The 14,189-nt window shown below is 39.8% G+C and overlaps 1 protein-coding gene across 1 annotated transcript; it reads left to right on the top strand.

Annotated features, from left to right (window-relative positions):
- Positions 1-724: 724 nt before the first annotated feature.
- On the top strand, positions 725-5,963 carry LACC1 (laccase domain multifunctional purine nucleosidase 1). The gene is made up of 5 exons (XM_010212290.2): positions 725-1,353; positions 2,688-2,869; positions 3,365-3,530; positions 5,151-5,376; positions 5,761-5,963. Exons 1-5 carry the CDS (start codon positions 789-791, stop codon positions 5,933-5,935), a joined length of 1,314 nt encoding a protein of 437 aa, XP_010210592.2. The 5' UTR covers positions 725-788; the 3' UTR covers positions 5,936-5,963.
- Positions 5,964-14,189: the final 8,226 nt, after the last annotated feature.

Below are 14,189 nucleotides of genomic sequence, written 5' to 3'. Positions count from 1 at the left end.
GGCAGGAAGTTGTGCAGAGTATTTATGTTTTACTTCTGCGTATTTCTTGTGTTACTAAGTGAAGTTTCCGTATCCTGTGCTAAGTTTCTGCATGTGTGTGTTCATCGTCATGCCTGTGTTTACAGATAAAAGAACTGTGCTATCATGTGTCCCTGAAGACAGAAGTTAGAAATCTGGAAGTCAAAGCTTTTGGTAGGAATATAGGAAAAGTGCAAAAAGGTGAGGTGAAGGTCTTTGAGAAATGTGTGTTCACAGTCCAGCATCCCCACAGCCAGAAGGGGAAGCAGACGTTAACTCTACCCCAGGGATAAATGTGTAAAACACACATACACTCCCTACACAGAATTATTATGGAAACCAGTCCCAGCAAGATGAGAATATGGAAACCTCCATGTCTGGTTCCTTTCACAGGAGCTGGAGAAGTGCCTAGCGTGAGAGGTCAAGACAATCTATTCTGTTAATGTAGATTAAATGTATCAATAAAGCTGGTATTATATCACCTTTCATTATCCCTGACCTGGAAAAAAATATGAAGTGGGTGAAGCAATAGAGAAATTCAAATAAATACAGAATAATTCCCATTTCTGCTCCAATACTGGATGTCTTGGCAGAAATACGAAGACATTTTATTACTATGTTGCCTTCTCTAAACATTCCTACTAAATGTGTGCACTTAATAAATATCACTATGTATTTGGGCTATTGATGCCCTGTTGCCTTTTTGTTTTATTTTTTATGCTTATTGTTGTCTACTTGGCAGTTTCAGGAATCTTTCACTTGCCTGGAATATGGTGGAGGCAGTACTGATTGATCTGTTCAGCCTGCCAGCAAACTTGCAGAACAACCTCCAGGATTTACTGTGTAACATGCTGGGGACTACTGAAGAATGCTCTTCCATCACTGCTCCTCTGGTTTATGTCATGTGCTCCCAGACAGAACAGGGTGAAAGGAATGACGAGCAAGAGTTGCTTCCAGCTCTAACAGATTTTCAGGCTCTGAAGAAAAGCCTGGAGGTGGTACGTGCTCTTACTACAGCTGCTGCTTTGTACACCATCAAACAAAGACTAGATGAAAAAGACTTAAGCACCATTAAAATTATCCTACCTGCATTCAGGAGGGACTTGATGAAAGCGTATATAGCCCAGCTCTTTACTGCAGTCTACCAATTTGAATTTGAGGATTTGGAGATGGTATCTGATTGGAATAACCTACTGATAGCTGAACCTCAGCCTGAAGGGCAAGCACTTTCTACCCAGGACATAGAACTCATCACGAGTGAGATTCAGATGTATTTGCAAAACCTGCCAAGCCTGAAAGGGGAGCTCACCATCCTCAAGGCTTCCCTGATCCCAGGTGACATGAAAAACAGTTTCTAACTATGCTTCAGTTAATACATTTTATATAGACTGTTCCTCAGCATACTTGTGGGTTTAAGGGAATCACAATGTCACTCAAGATTTGGATACCTCTTCTGGCAGCAAATAGCATGATGTTGTAATATCATGTTTTCTAAGAGGGGGAAGTATCAATGCAAATGTAGCAAAAGACTGCCAGATCTGTCCCAGGCCTGGGGGCACATACAGAGCAGGAAGAGGCCTAGGTTTATTGGCAGCATTAGTGCAGAGAGTAAAATCTCTTCCAGTCTGTGTGGGGATTACACACTGTGAAAGTTACCTTCATCTTCCATAAGGCAAAGCAGGATTTCTCCTGCCCCGTGGGCTTGTCTACGCTTGGTTAATCAGACCAATGTCTCGGTGACCTAGCACGCTGCAGCATGTCACACGTGCAGTGCAATTACCGGCTCTCCTGATCCAGAAGAAAGCCAAGATGTTTGCCAAATATTTGGAACTGCCTCTCCCTAAAATCCAGCATCTGAAGGTGACTTAAAGCCTTCAGGCTCTCTTTCCTTTGGGCTTCAAGTTTTTGATTGTGACTTTTAAAAAATCACACTGTATAAAGATTTGGCAAATCTCTACTCTGATTGTATCACTAAGCTCCTTGGCTATGCAGATAGCAATAGCAATTCTGGGACTACCTGTATTTGACTTTGCCTTGCAGAAAAAAACAATATATATCTAAAAACACTGCCTCCATTTAGTTGCATGAGACTGTGATATGGAGTCTGCACTGTAAAAATGGAGGATTTTTCAATTAAATTAGAAATTCTAAATGTTTTTAATGTACTTTTGGAAGGTGTTTGAGATTCTGTAAGACATTTTCAGGACTGGCACTCTATCTTCTGCCAGAAAAACATGGGAGATGCCACCTTAGAATATTGCTTTAAAAATCTACTCTTGTTTTCTTCGGTGAATTATCTCTTTTCTTGGATTTGCCCTACAGCCCTGTAAAAAGTCAGACTAAATCTGCCAGGACTCCTTCTTGCTCAGACCTCTCTGGCTAGATTTCAAAGGTTTATGATGCTTAATGTGATAATAGGAAACTGCTTTGTCATCTCACACTCACACCATATATGTGTCCTTTCACCATAAAGCATCAATTCACATATTTTTAGTAGAGCCAGAAGTAAGCATAGAATTTAAATGCCATAATTAACTGAGAGGTTAACTGAGGTCAAGTCATTCTCAACTTGCTTGGCTGATTTCAGTTCTTTTCAGCATAAAAACCTGTTAAATCTGGGTTTGTCTTGCCTTGCAAGCAGTTGTTTGTTGTTTTCTTTGTGTTGCCAGATGGTATCTTCCTACATGGATTCACCACAAGGACAGGTGGAATCTCTTACATACCAACTCTAAGCTCCTGTAATCTCTTCAGCAGTTCCAAGCGGAGGGACCCACAAGCTGTGGTTAAAGAAAACCTCCGGAGGCTGGCTAATGCTGCAGGGTTTAACCTCGAGACATTTCACAGGGTCAAGGTATCTTATCAATGAGTTTGTGTGAACTGATCGACTCTTCCTTCGTGTATCACTGGTTAAACTATAGGAATTATTTTTATCTTTATCAGCAAGGACTTGTGAAAAGCAGGACGACAAAACGTTACTACTGTCAGTTTGTCTCCAGGAATAGCCATCAGGACTATCAGCCATTTGGCACTCTGAAAAAGCACCATTTCTTATCCCTAACAGATCGGTCACTTATCCACAGAGCAGAATAATCAGTTAATGATCAGAGAAATGTCTCTTAAAAGAAAAAAAATGAAATAAACAAATAATCAAAAAAAAAACAGCACCATTTCTTCAGTGATTTTCTATGGATACATTTGCATGGCATTTGAACAAGGGAGTGCCTGAATGCCATGCATAGCAGTTGGTGGAAAAGAGAATGTTTCAGACAAATAAGATTCTTGCATTAATCAGGACTTGAATTTTCATTGTTTTGTCACTGTGCATGTTCTGTTTTTGCATTGGCAGGTTGATCATGGTAATGCAGTGTGTATTATGGGAAAGACAGAGCCTGACAGCTACGACGGAATAGTTACGAATCAGAAAGGCATTACCATAGCGGCTCCTGGGGCTGATTGCATACCTGTGCTATTTGCTGATCCTGTCAGAAAAGTGTGTGGTGCTGCTCATTCAGGTGGGAATTTTATATCAGAGACATCAGAATAACCTGAAAATCAGGAAAGAGAACTTTGGAGTGGGGTTTTTAAATTAGCAACTGAAGCGAGAACAAATAAATCAAAGATCATGTAACAATTTAGTTCCTGGCTTGTTAAAGTTGTATCCTGCCCTAAAAGGATCAATCTTGGAATACCACCTCATTTATATAACTCTTCACGCATTCCAAAAACTACCCATAATCAACTCAAATTTGTGAATCATCATAACATGATCAAAACTTTGTTTTTACATCAATAAAGTTGTTGTTTCCACACCTACTCCTAAGAGTTTAGTGAGCCTTGTGTGTAATACAGTTTAGGTATCATTGGATGCCTTTGAAGTGCAGACTCCTAACAACTTTTAGCAAGACATTTCTGTGGATGAGTTGTTCTGTGCTTCTTATGGGATTATGAGAGGCTTTAGTTATACTACACAAGAGCTCTTGTCTAGAAATAGAAACTTGTCTATTCTCAGGAGACCTTTATATGGCCCAGAGCAAGCTGAGGTTAACCATGCAGAGATAAATGAGAATTCTACCATAGCTGACTGGGTGAGAGGGGATTTTTGTAGTTTTAGTGGGAAAAAGGAACAGAAGGAATTTTTCTGCTCCTTAAAGTTTTAAGAGATTGAAGTTTTACCCTTTAATTTTAAAACCTTTTTATTGGAAAATACTTCAATCTATAACTGTTACTTTCTGCGCTGCCTTTCAGTTACCTAGTTTTGTCTTCCCTGGCCCAGAACACTGCTCGTCCAACCCATTCTGTTGTCTTATCCCTGCATACTACCCACATCCAAACTGAACTACCACCATCCAGCCCCCAGTCTCTTGGCCCCATTCCCATATCAGACACTCTACCAGGTCTCCAATTATGTTACATTTTCCTTTCCTAAATCCTTTTCTTCCTTTCCAAACAACCCTCAATTCATGTCTGACCAGCACATATTGCTACATATGCAAATAAAGGCAGTTAAATAGAGAGACATCTCTGCCTTTGGATGTGGAAAAGCAGATCCTGTCATTTGGATGTGAACTAGCAGATCCTGTCCTTTGATATGAGGCTCTCCCTGTGCAATGCAAAGAATTCTTGGGACTTCGGCTAAGATACGAGAACTCAAAGCTGAGCTTTCTTCTATCTCTTCCAAACAAAGCCAAAGTGCAAAGGCAGTTTACATTTCCTATGATCAAATATCATAAAACTAGAGACTGGAGCTGTCCCCCCCCCCCCCCGCTTTTTTTTTTTTTTCGAAAATAGCACAAAATGCTCATTCTTTTATAAATAGATGTTTCTGATTGGAATATATTTCTATTATGTCATATTCGCATTAAGATGTTTCAGGCCAGGACAAACAATAATGTATGTACTAGATGCCAAAACAGTGGAAGGAAGGAATTCTGGAATCCTAATCTTATCTTTAGTTTCCAGCTCTCTAAAATGGTGCTATCTCTAACTGTCAGCTGTTAGTTAAAAAATACACATGTATTTTGTGCTGTGTGTATCCATTTGTGTCCTTAATAATGATATATATTTTAGCTACTGCAAAATAAATGAGCAAATTTATGCAATCTATTTCATTTTTAACCTCTCATTTTTCTCAGGATGGAAAGGCACTTTGTTAGGAGTTTCTATGGCCACAGTAAATGCTATGATATCTGCATATGGCTGTAATGTGAAAGACATCCTTGTGGTGCTGGGCCCATCTGTAGGACCTTGCTGCTATAAACTTCCCCAAGAATCAGCTAGAGAATTTCACAGAATTGATCCAAAGTGTGTGAGACTATTTGACTCTGAGAGTCCTTATATTGATCTTAGAAGAGCAACACGGTAAGTCTGCTGTATACATTTTTATGAGATAACACTTTTTGCCACTATAGAATATTATCCAGCAATATTATGGTCAGCAATAGAGTGCTTTCCAGAACTTTGCAGATTAAGCTTTGAAAGAATGCTATCTATTTCAACTATTATTTTACTTTTATGCTTTAAAAGTATTTTCTAGACTGTAGACAAATGTTCAAATTAAACGGATTCTTACTACTTGCACAAGAGCAATAATTTTAGTCTATTTAAAAAAAAATAAATCCCCCAAGCAAATGCAAGTCTCAATTACAATATTATAATTACCATTATTTAGATGGTATTTGAGTGCCTGAAGGAATATGAAGATGTACAGATCCATTGTTTTCTGTTTCTCTTCCTTTCTTTAAGGATTCTTCTGGAGACTGGTGGAATTCTTCCCGAGAACATTCAGGATGATTCTGTCACAGATCAGAATCAAAATGTCACTCTCTGTACTGCCTGCAACCCTGATAAGTTTTTCTCTCACTTTCGTGATGGCACTAACTTTGGGACACAGATTGGCTTCATATCAATCAAAGAGTGAGTTAAGTATCTCTTACTCTTGAATCAGATTTGGACAATTGCCTGGCAGGGCTTCATCCTTCCTTACATGCATATGTAATGGATGTTCAATAAGCAGTTCACAAGTCTGTTTCTCTCCCTGATGTCTGAGACAAGAAGGGTATCTAGGGTATATATTCTAGGGTATATATTCGTATATTCATCTAGGGTATGTATTCTTGTGGGACATGAGCTAAAGGAACAAGGACAATCTCCACCAGTGACCAAGCTGCTCTGAAATATCAGATGCCAGCTCCCCCTGTCTTGCCTTCTTGACCAAATATTTCTCAGGAGCCTGAGAGCCTTAAGATGGTGAAAGCACAAAAGCCAAAGTCTTCATTAGCTTCTGAATGAGTTTCCTGAATGAATGAAGTTAAGTATCATATACTGATATAGGAAAGGAAACCTGTATTGCATGTTAATTGTTTGGGAACACCCAACTTTAATAATTTCAATTGAAGATTAGCCATATAGAATGATGTGCCTGGATTGTTTTCAAGCTTTTAGTTAGTTTAAAACCTTAAAACACTTTAAAACAAGTTGTATAACTGAGATGCAAGCTTAAAATCCTCACCCTTCTGTATTTTTTCAGTTGCATGAAGGATAGGATTGAGACTCTTCATATGATATGACATGTTCCTTTATGTTCCCTTAATATTTTTCATTAAACTGTTGTGTCTTTGTTAATCACCATTGAGACTGTCTGAACAGTCCTTAATTATTTGCTAAATATGTCTAAAAGAATGTGAATTTAACTTGACTTATCCATTTTGCTTAAAAGCAGAAAAAAATGTGCCCAGTTTTCTTATGCTTCCATAGAAAACTCATCTGCAGACATTTCCGCAGAGATGACTGTTGCTGACACAAAAGCAAAGGGAACCTTCTTACAGTTCAGTCCTTTGTTTGCAGGTCGAAAACTGTTGGCTAGCTTGCAGAGTTCCCAAGCATGAGATTTGAGAGGACTGTTTGTAGGCAATGCTTTGGATTTTTGAATCCAAACAGCTTTACAAATTCTAGAGTGCTTTGCCCACTAGAGGTCAGTGCTTACTTACTCTGCCCTTCCGTCCTTGTAGCTGGTTTTTCAAACGGCGTTTTGCAAAGCGTTGTGCCCCACACGCTCCCACTTTTGCCACTACAATCATCTGCCAAGATAGCCCGATATCTGTGCTTAAAGTGTAATCTATTTTTCATTTTGCTGGGCTGTGATTCAGAGCCTTTCCACCCTTGTCGTTTTAAAGAACAGATTTTTGTTAAACCTTTAACTCTGAAGGGTGTTACATAGACAAGAGTGGTTCTGTTTTAAGTTACCTTGTGAATATAGCCATCTACCAAAAATAATGTCTTCTCACAATTCTACCTCTTCTTTAGATTTTTTTTTTCTGTAGTACATCAGGTCTTTAAAATAAGAACTGTTTCACTTTCATTTCTCTTTGAAAACCCTCGGTTCCTTTCCTCACTCCTGGCTTACGTCTATGGCTTTACTGCTTTAACAGTTACAGATGGGTTCAGATTAGGGCTTTAAGTTCCAGTAGGGGTTCAGGCTGAGCAAATTAATGCCATGAAGCATGTTAATGCACAGTACGTGTGTGTATTACTGAGCTATGCCAAATATAGGCAGGCATATCTTGCTGTACTGGGTAGAAAATCACTGCCCTCACTGCTTAGTCTGTCATGCCCTGGTATTTAAGTGTGAACTCGCTTTATGGGCACTGCTTGGCCTAGCAATGGAGTGAATAAGAAGTCAGTGAGTAAGGAGTATGTGTTCACTGCTGTTGTTTCTGCTGTGGGGTCAGTAACACCACATAGTCCCTGCCAGAGCTTGTCTGTCAGTGCCCTTCTCTTAAATCTCTTCCCTTGTGGATTAAGAGCCTGTGATCAAAAAAAGCTGAGTTGCTTCTTTTGCACTTTTATCAGCCAAAACACCGTAGGTGCCCATGCACCTGCTTTTAGCCCATTTCACATGATTTTAAACTAATGCATTTCACTTTGCAGGAAGTAAAATGATCTTGCACCCATGTTAGTTTCCACAGTTGAGTTGATGAACGGTATATTAAGACACAGTAACTTGAAACCATTTATAAACCCTAGCTTGTTCATTCCTGCTCAGGAATGACAGCAGTTCTGTTTGTAAAAACACTATTTACAGGTTACAGTACGACCATGCAAGCTGGAGAACATGTCAGAATGAGCAGAAACACCAAAGGCTTTAGCTCTGAGAAGATGAATCATTACCACAGTTATTGTTCATTTTTTTTACACTGAATTACCTAACTCGTAAACCTATCAAGTCAGGAAGCAGTGTTTTGTACATGGATTACTGAGGTGCTCCAAGACCAATAAGAAAGTAATAATAATAATGATAATAATAATAGTAATAATGTTGAGTCCTCAAACACATGTAGAGAGAATTTGTTTCAAAAGTCCTTGCTAAAAAGACACTGTAATTCTGGTATAAAACACATGAAAAATTTAGGAAAGGCATGATAAAAAGAAAAGGCTGAGCTTTTTTCCATCTGTAAGTGGAGAATCTGTAGGATTTTTCCCCCCAGTGTTATTTGATAAAAGAGAAAAACAGACCATCTTTGATTTGCTGCATCTTGGTAATCTCTTAAAATCTTTCATCAGTTGTTCAGCTGAACCTACCTTATTACCTTATCCTATTTATTAACCGTGCCCATGAATTTAAATCTGTCTCTGCTCTATTATTAGGTAATTAAATAACATTATTAATTATCATGGTGGCATGCCCTGAGGAAAGCATAAGTACATGATCACACTGAATACTGTTTTTGGTAGATCTTGCTGTTTAATTAACATTTGTTCTCATTGCAAATTCTAAGCAGGGCTCTCTTCATTCACATTTATATTTTTGAGTGGAGTGAGTCAAAGCATTTCTGAGAAAGGCCTTATTCTGGTAAAACAGTGCAGCTCAAATGTATAATGGCTTCAAAGATTTAAAGATTTAAAAGGGCTTAAATGAATTTATAGGGGTAAGGCCCATCAGTGGCTATTAAAGTTGGTCTAATGATAGTCTACTACTGGCAACCCTTGGAGAGAGGATACTGTATTTGATGACTGTGCTTATGAGAGGTAGCAGACTTAGGAGTTGGAACTAGACCATCAGCAGAACATTAGAACACTTCTTGATTCACAAGAAGTGTATCAAAATGACAACACATTCCCCCCAAATTATAGCCATTTAATGACAAAAAGATACCATCTTTCTCCAGCAGTAATACAATTTGCAAAGTGGTCTTATTTGCCACCATTTGTCTTATTTGCCTTATTTGTCACCTATTTATCTTGTCTGATTTTGTTCATGCTTTTCTCTTGTCTATTGCTCTCTCTCTGTCAGGCAACATCCACAATCACCCACAAGACCTCTGAATAGAGTAACAAGCTACACTGAATAGTACGGGAGGAAAAACATTCCATTTTGTGCAGGGCAGTGCAATTATTGCTGTTTTCTGCATACATGGCTTTTTTTTCTTTAGTTTCAGCAGCAGTGTCTGAAAGTCCTTCCCTGAGTGCAGCATCTTTATCCCCAACCCATTCCCACAGAGGTTTCCACAAGAGCTCCCAATTTCCAGCCTGTATGGCAAACAAGTCAATATTCCTAGATTCACTCATTTCTGTCCTCATTTCCACTGCATGCTCCATTTGCTGCTGGGTGATGCAGAGAGAGAGATGAGCTGCACTTACCTATCCTGAGGCTCAGAGCGTGGTGTGTGTGTCATCTGTGTTTGGCTTTTGTTCTGTGAGCACATGAGCCCTCTCGGAGCTCAGATCTCTTGTGCAAAAATATATCAGGATGGTGCACTGACAGGGGCAGTAAATTCCCTATGTAACAGGGTAAATAATGTATTGCCCTGCTGAGAGATCTGCTACCTCCAAAGAGTGGCAACAAGCTCTGCCTGTAAAGCCGGCTTGTTCTACTTTCCATTTCCAGCAGATATTAACCAGCGTTTCCAGAGGAATGATTCATTAGAAATGTGTGTGAATTTAAGAACTGTCTTCATTGGATATGGTATTGTATCCAGGATGTTGCTGATTGTTATCCAGCATCACACCACTTCTTTACAAGACGAAGAGCTTTTGCTGCTCTCCTTGCTTTGAATACACACTGCCTGTGGCCTCGCTGCTAAAGAGCCTTATTATGTGTTTCCCAAAGGCATGCAGAGAAATAGGAAGCTTGCTTTCTAAAGTGATCCCTCAGATCTTTCATTAGTAAGCATTTAATTTACAGTAGCAGCTCACGTTTCAAATACTTTCCTGGATCTCTTTGTCTGCGAGTTCCCAGGGGTCAAAGGAGACCTACAGAAGAATTTCATCAGCCGGGTCCCCGGAGGACGACGTGGCTGAGGTCTCTCTATCCCAGTTTTGCAAATGTGACATCATGTCTCCAGGGCAACCTGGATTCTGGCAATCATGGTAGCAAGGACGCGGCATAGATTTCCATTTGATTCCCGCAACAGAAAAGAGATCTGAGACAAAATCAATATGCACTGTACTACACTGTTAGGTTCATTTTCACAAATACTTTTATCTAAGGGGTCATTTCCTCCATCCTAGTTCAAATGTAATTCACAAACGGTAACTATTTTATTTGTATTCGTGTGTTGCCTTTTCCATGCATAGCAAAGGCCCAGCCATCTGAAGTGGTCATAAAAAAATGTGCCTACCATAGAACTGAACATGTGTTTTGTAAGGGAGATTCAAAGCAATGTTTGCATATAGAGGTGCTTAATTCTTATATATATATATAAATAAACACATCATAACAATACATCCTATATATGATGGAATGATTTGGAGCAGCGATTCATGGCTTTGGTCAGATGTTTTAGTTTAAAATATTTTTATTAATGACAACTATAGAATGTCCTACCTATCTGGAAAACATATCTCAGGGCTTCTCTGTGAGGTGCTGAGCTTTGTTCTAAAGCAACATTTAAGTATACATCACTGCTAAAGGAAAACAATTCTTTTCTACTTTGTTTTTCTTTGTTTGAAACGCTCCTTACACAGGAAAGAATCACCAAAAAATCAGTTATATAAGCATTGCTGTGACAGGTGACTCAACCCCTTTTAATAGGTTTTAATAGGTGTTCTAATTGGCGTTTCATCTAATTAGTATTAAAATATGATTATACAGACAGTATTATTCTAACTGTCTGCTTTCTTCTTTATATCATCCCAATAAAAACCTTTCAGGAGGTGAAGAGGGAACAGATCAAGATCCGAGTTAGAAATGCTCCTTTAGGCTTGTGGACAGTGTTTGCTACATTTGATACTTAGGTTTTCTTCAGTTCCCTCAATTGCACTGAAGCCCTCCCGCTGCCAAAGCCTCCCGGCTTGGGTAGCTCCGTACTTGGAACGGCTGGAACACAGACATGGACGTTGGCATAGATGACATTGTAATAACAATGTTATGCAACAATGCTGAGGTAGTTCTGGAAAAAAACATAGCGTGAATATCTCTGCACTGGCTTAGTGTTCCTGGGGTTATGAATCAGTTGCAATTTTTGTTTTGAACTTGATAGAAGGACTGTTTTTCTATGGCGCTTGCAAACTTGTGTTTCAGAGTACAAAAAGCCTGGAAGCAGTCTTAATTGAATAAACTTGGTTTCTCTCCATTCCTTATGTTTCAAAGGAGTCCTAGTCTGTTGCACTTCAGTTAGGATTTTTTAGACTTCCCAGATAAAATTCATAATTCATCACATTGTTCTGGAAGCAATCTTCATGAATTACGCTCAATTTAGCAAGTGAAAAAGAGTTGGTATTTCTGAGGCTGACGTAAGATTTACGGTAGGTTTTTATCTTTAGCAAAACTTTTTCAAAATCTAACCCTGGGACAAGGAAACTAAAAAAAATAAACAAATAAAAAAAGAGGAAATAATTCCCAAATTTCACAATTAAAGAAAATAAATTATGAGATGTAATATTCATCCCTTGCATTATATTTGCATCAGGACTGGATGCCTTTGTACATACTGATTTATTCGCAGTAGACTGAGCTGAACTTTAACAGTGGGATGAAGCTTTATGACCGCTGTTACAAAAGCTATCAGAAAGCAGGGGGTTCAGCAGCACCTCCAGGCTTCGCGCTACTTCCTGACTCGAGAAGCCCTGCTCATTCCTGCCTCGTGCTTCTACTTCTGGGGCATCCTTTTAGCAAGTGAGTTAGAGAGTGCTAAGGCTGGTGATGAGCCATGTTCTTCCAAGCCAATATCCGAGACTGAAAAAAAGAGCCAGTCATTCCTTGGCTCTGCTGAAGTCTTGGAAGCTGTTATAAACAAACAGAAGCAGGGAAAAAATCTGCCTTGGGATGCAGCTAGCCTGAATTTCCATGATGAGAAGCTGCTGGAGAGAAGCAGCAGAAATAAAACAGCATCACGATGCTGAAAACACTTCTACAGCTGCACATGGGAAATGCAGTGCAAGAGGAGTTCATCCGTGTGGAAATAGGAGCCCTCCCATATTGCCGGCAGCAAGGAGTAACGCTGTCAAGCATCTTCCTGTGCAGTTATTTGCCACAGTTGCTAAAGCCATCAAGGCTTCCTTGCATATGCAGGGTTTTTCCCTATGGGGAAGGTTGGGATATTCTGTACTCATGGACACGTCCCAGTTTTCCTCTCCCTTTACCTCTAATGTAACGCCAGCTCTACGTATATCATGCATTCACAAGCTTCTAATCTAGGCAAGTACTGGGAAGACCACAGCTTATTATGGGAGGTGGAGGGCCAATGCGGCACTTCTTATCCGTGTGCCTCATTCCGACACCTGAGCTGGCCCAGGATAATTACAGTGATGGGCAAACCGATCCTCCCCTCACTATAGCTGTATTACTGGACTGAAGAGATGGAAGAGAAGCTGTTTTTTGAAATTTCACTCAGCTTGGCTAAGAGCCCAATTCTACAGACTTGGAAGATTTTCTATCATAATATTTCTCTGAAGCTAGCTGTGAGAATAAATGGCACGAGGTATGTTTGGCTCAGGAGCTGAGAGTTTAAGATTTTTGAAGATTCTTTTTGTGTTTGCTATGGAGCAAATCCCAAACTTCTTGCTTAGAAGTCCAGGCTGCCTGCTGCTATGAGGCCCCAGCTGAACATCTTGACCCTGTGAGCACTTGCCATTAACACTTCTACTCTCAGCTCTTCTGTTCTCCCCGTGGCAGAATTTAGTTTACAGTGAACTTGGCAGAGCCAGTCCCAGGAGGGCCAAGGGCACAAGGATCCTAAATATGGTGAAACTATTCCTTATTTCTATGGTAGCCAACATAAGACTCCACACAAGGCTTCATTGCTGAGAGAAGGCAGATTGTGAAAAGGAATGAGCCGGCTCCCTTGGATTTTGCAGGGAAGATTACAGGTCCAAGAGGGATTCTAGTATTAGATTACAGACATGTAAAATTTACAGACCATGACTACACCAAACTTCTAGGTCCTGCAAATGCCATCCCAAAATTTCATAGCCATAAGACACATACCAGATACTACCAAAAGTAAGGGAGGCAGCGGAGAGATTTCTAGAAGACAAATCCCATTGGCTTTACATATAACATGTCTGGGAGGTACCCGTGGCTCTGTTTACAACTGGGTCAGCCACAGGGCACCGCATCTGCCATGAAAAAACAGGCCCTCTTCCATAACTTGTGGGACACAGAGTTAGCTTGGGAGCTCTGCTTCAGAGCTTGGGAACCTCATGTCCCTCAAAAGCCATAGTCATCTCCCCCTAGTCTGCTACATGGGATATATGTAGCAGCATCAGGACACTGTAAGGTCCTTTCACATCTTTGGGCTGTCTCTGGCTGCTGTTGGAGGCCCACTGCAAACAATTAACACTTTTTAAAGCCGAAGGAATGCCAGGATGTATTTTTGCTATAGCAAGAAGTGTGTTATATAAAACACGTCTTATGTAAGCAGTGGAATTTCCCAGCCATAGGTAAGGCCCTTTGTTTCAAAGCAGATCAGTGTTGTTGCAATAATGTAGTAATTTCATTGTGAGTTTGTGTTTGCACAAATCATCTGGTTTAATGAACAATGCAAAAACAACTTTGACCATTTTGTTCTCAAATTCTGTCTGAGTATGCAGTTTCTACAGACCATCTCAGGAAATGTTGGACTGTTTCCTACTTCCTGCCTTATCTGCTGTGGGAAGCAGCATTTTAATTCTTATTTATTTATCAAATGAGCAGAAAGAACATTTTGAAATTGCTGTAATATTTTTTCTTCTCC

This window comes from Tinamus guttatus, unplaced genomic scaffold, assembly GCF_059628265.1.
Source record: "Tinamus guttatus ecotype Peru unplaced genomic scaffold, ASM5962826v1 Tinamus_guttatus_pri_ptg000394l, whole genome shotgun sequence".
Classification (NCBI taxonomy): Eukaryota; Metazoa; Chordata; class Aves; order Tinamiformes; family Tinamidae; genus Tinamus; species Tinamus guttatus.
The sequence above is the reverse complement of the archived record's forward strand: the minus strand, read 5'-3'. Positions and strand labels throughout refer to the sequence as shown.

Coding starts and splice junctions, on each gene's coding strand:
- LACC1 (XM_010212290.2), top strand. CDS start 789: ATGGTGGAGGCAGTACTGATTGATCTGTTCAGCCTGCCAGCAAACTTG. Junction 3,531..5,150: donor GTGTGGTGCTGCTCATTCAG/GTGGGAATTTTA, acceptor CATTTTTCTCAG/GATGGAAAGGCACTTTGTTA. Junction 5,377..5,760: donor GATCTTAGAAGAGCAACACG/GTAAGTCTGCTG, acceptor CCTTTCTTTAAG/GATTCTTCTGGAGACTGGTG.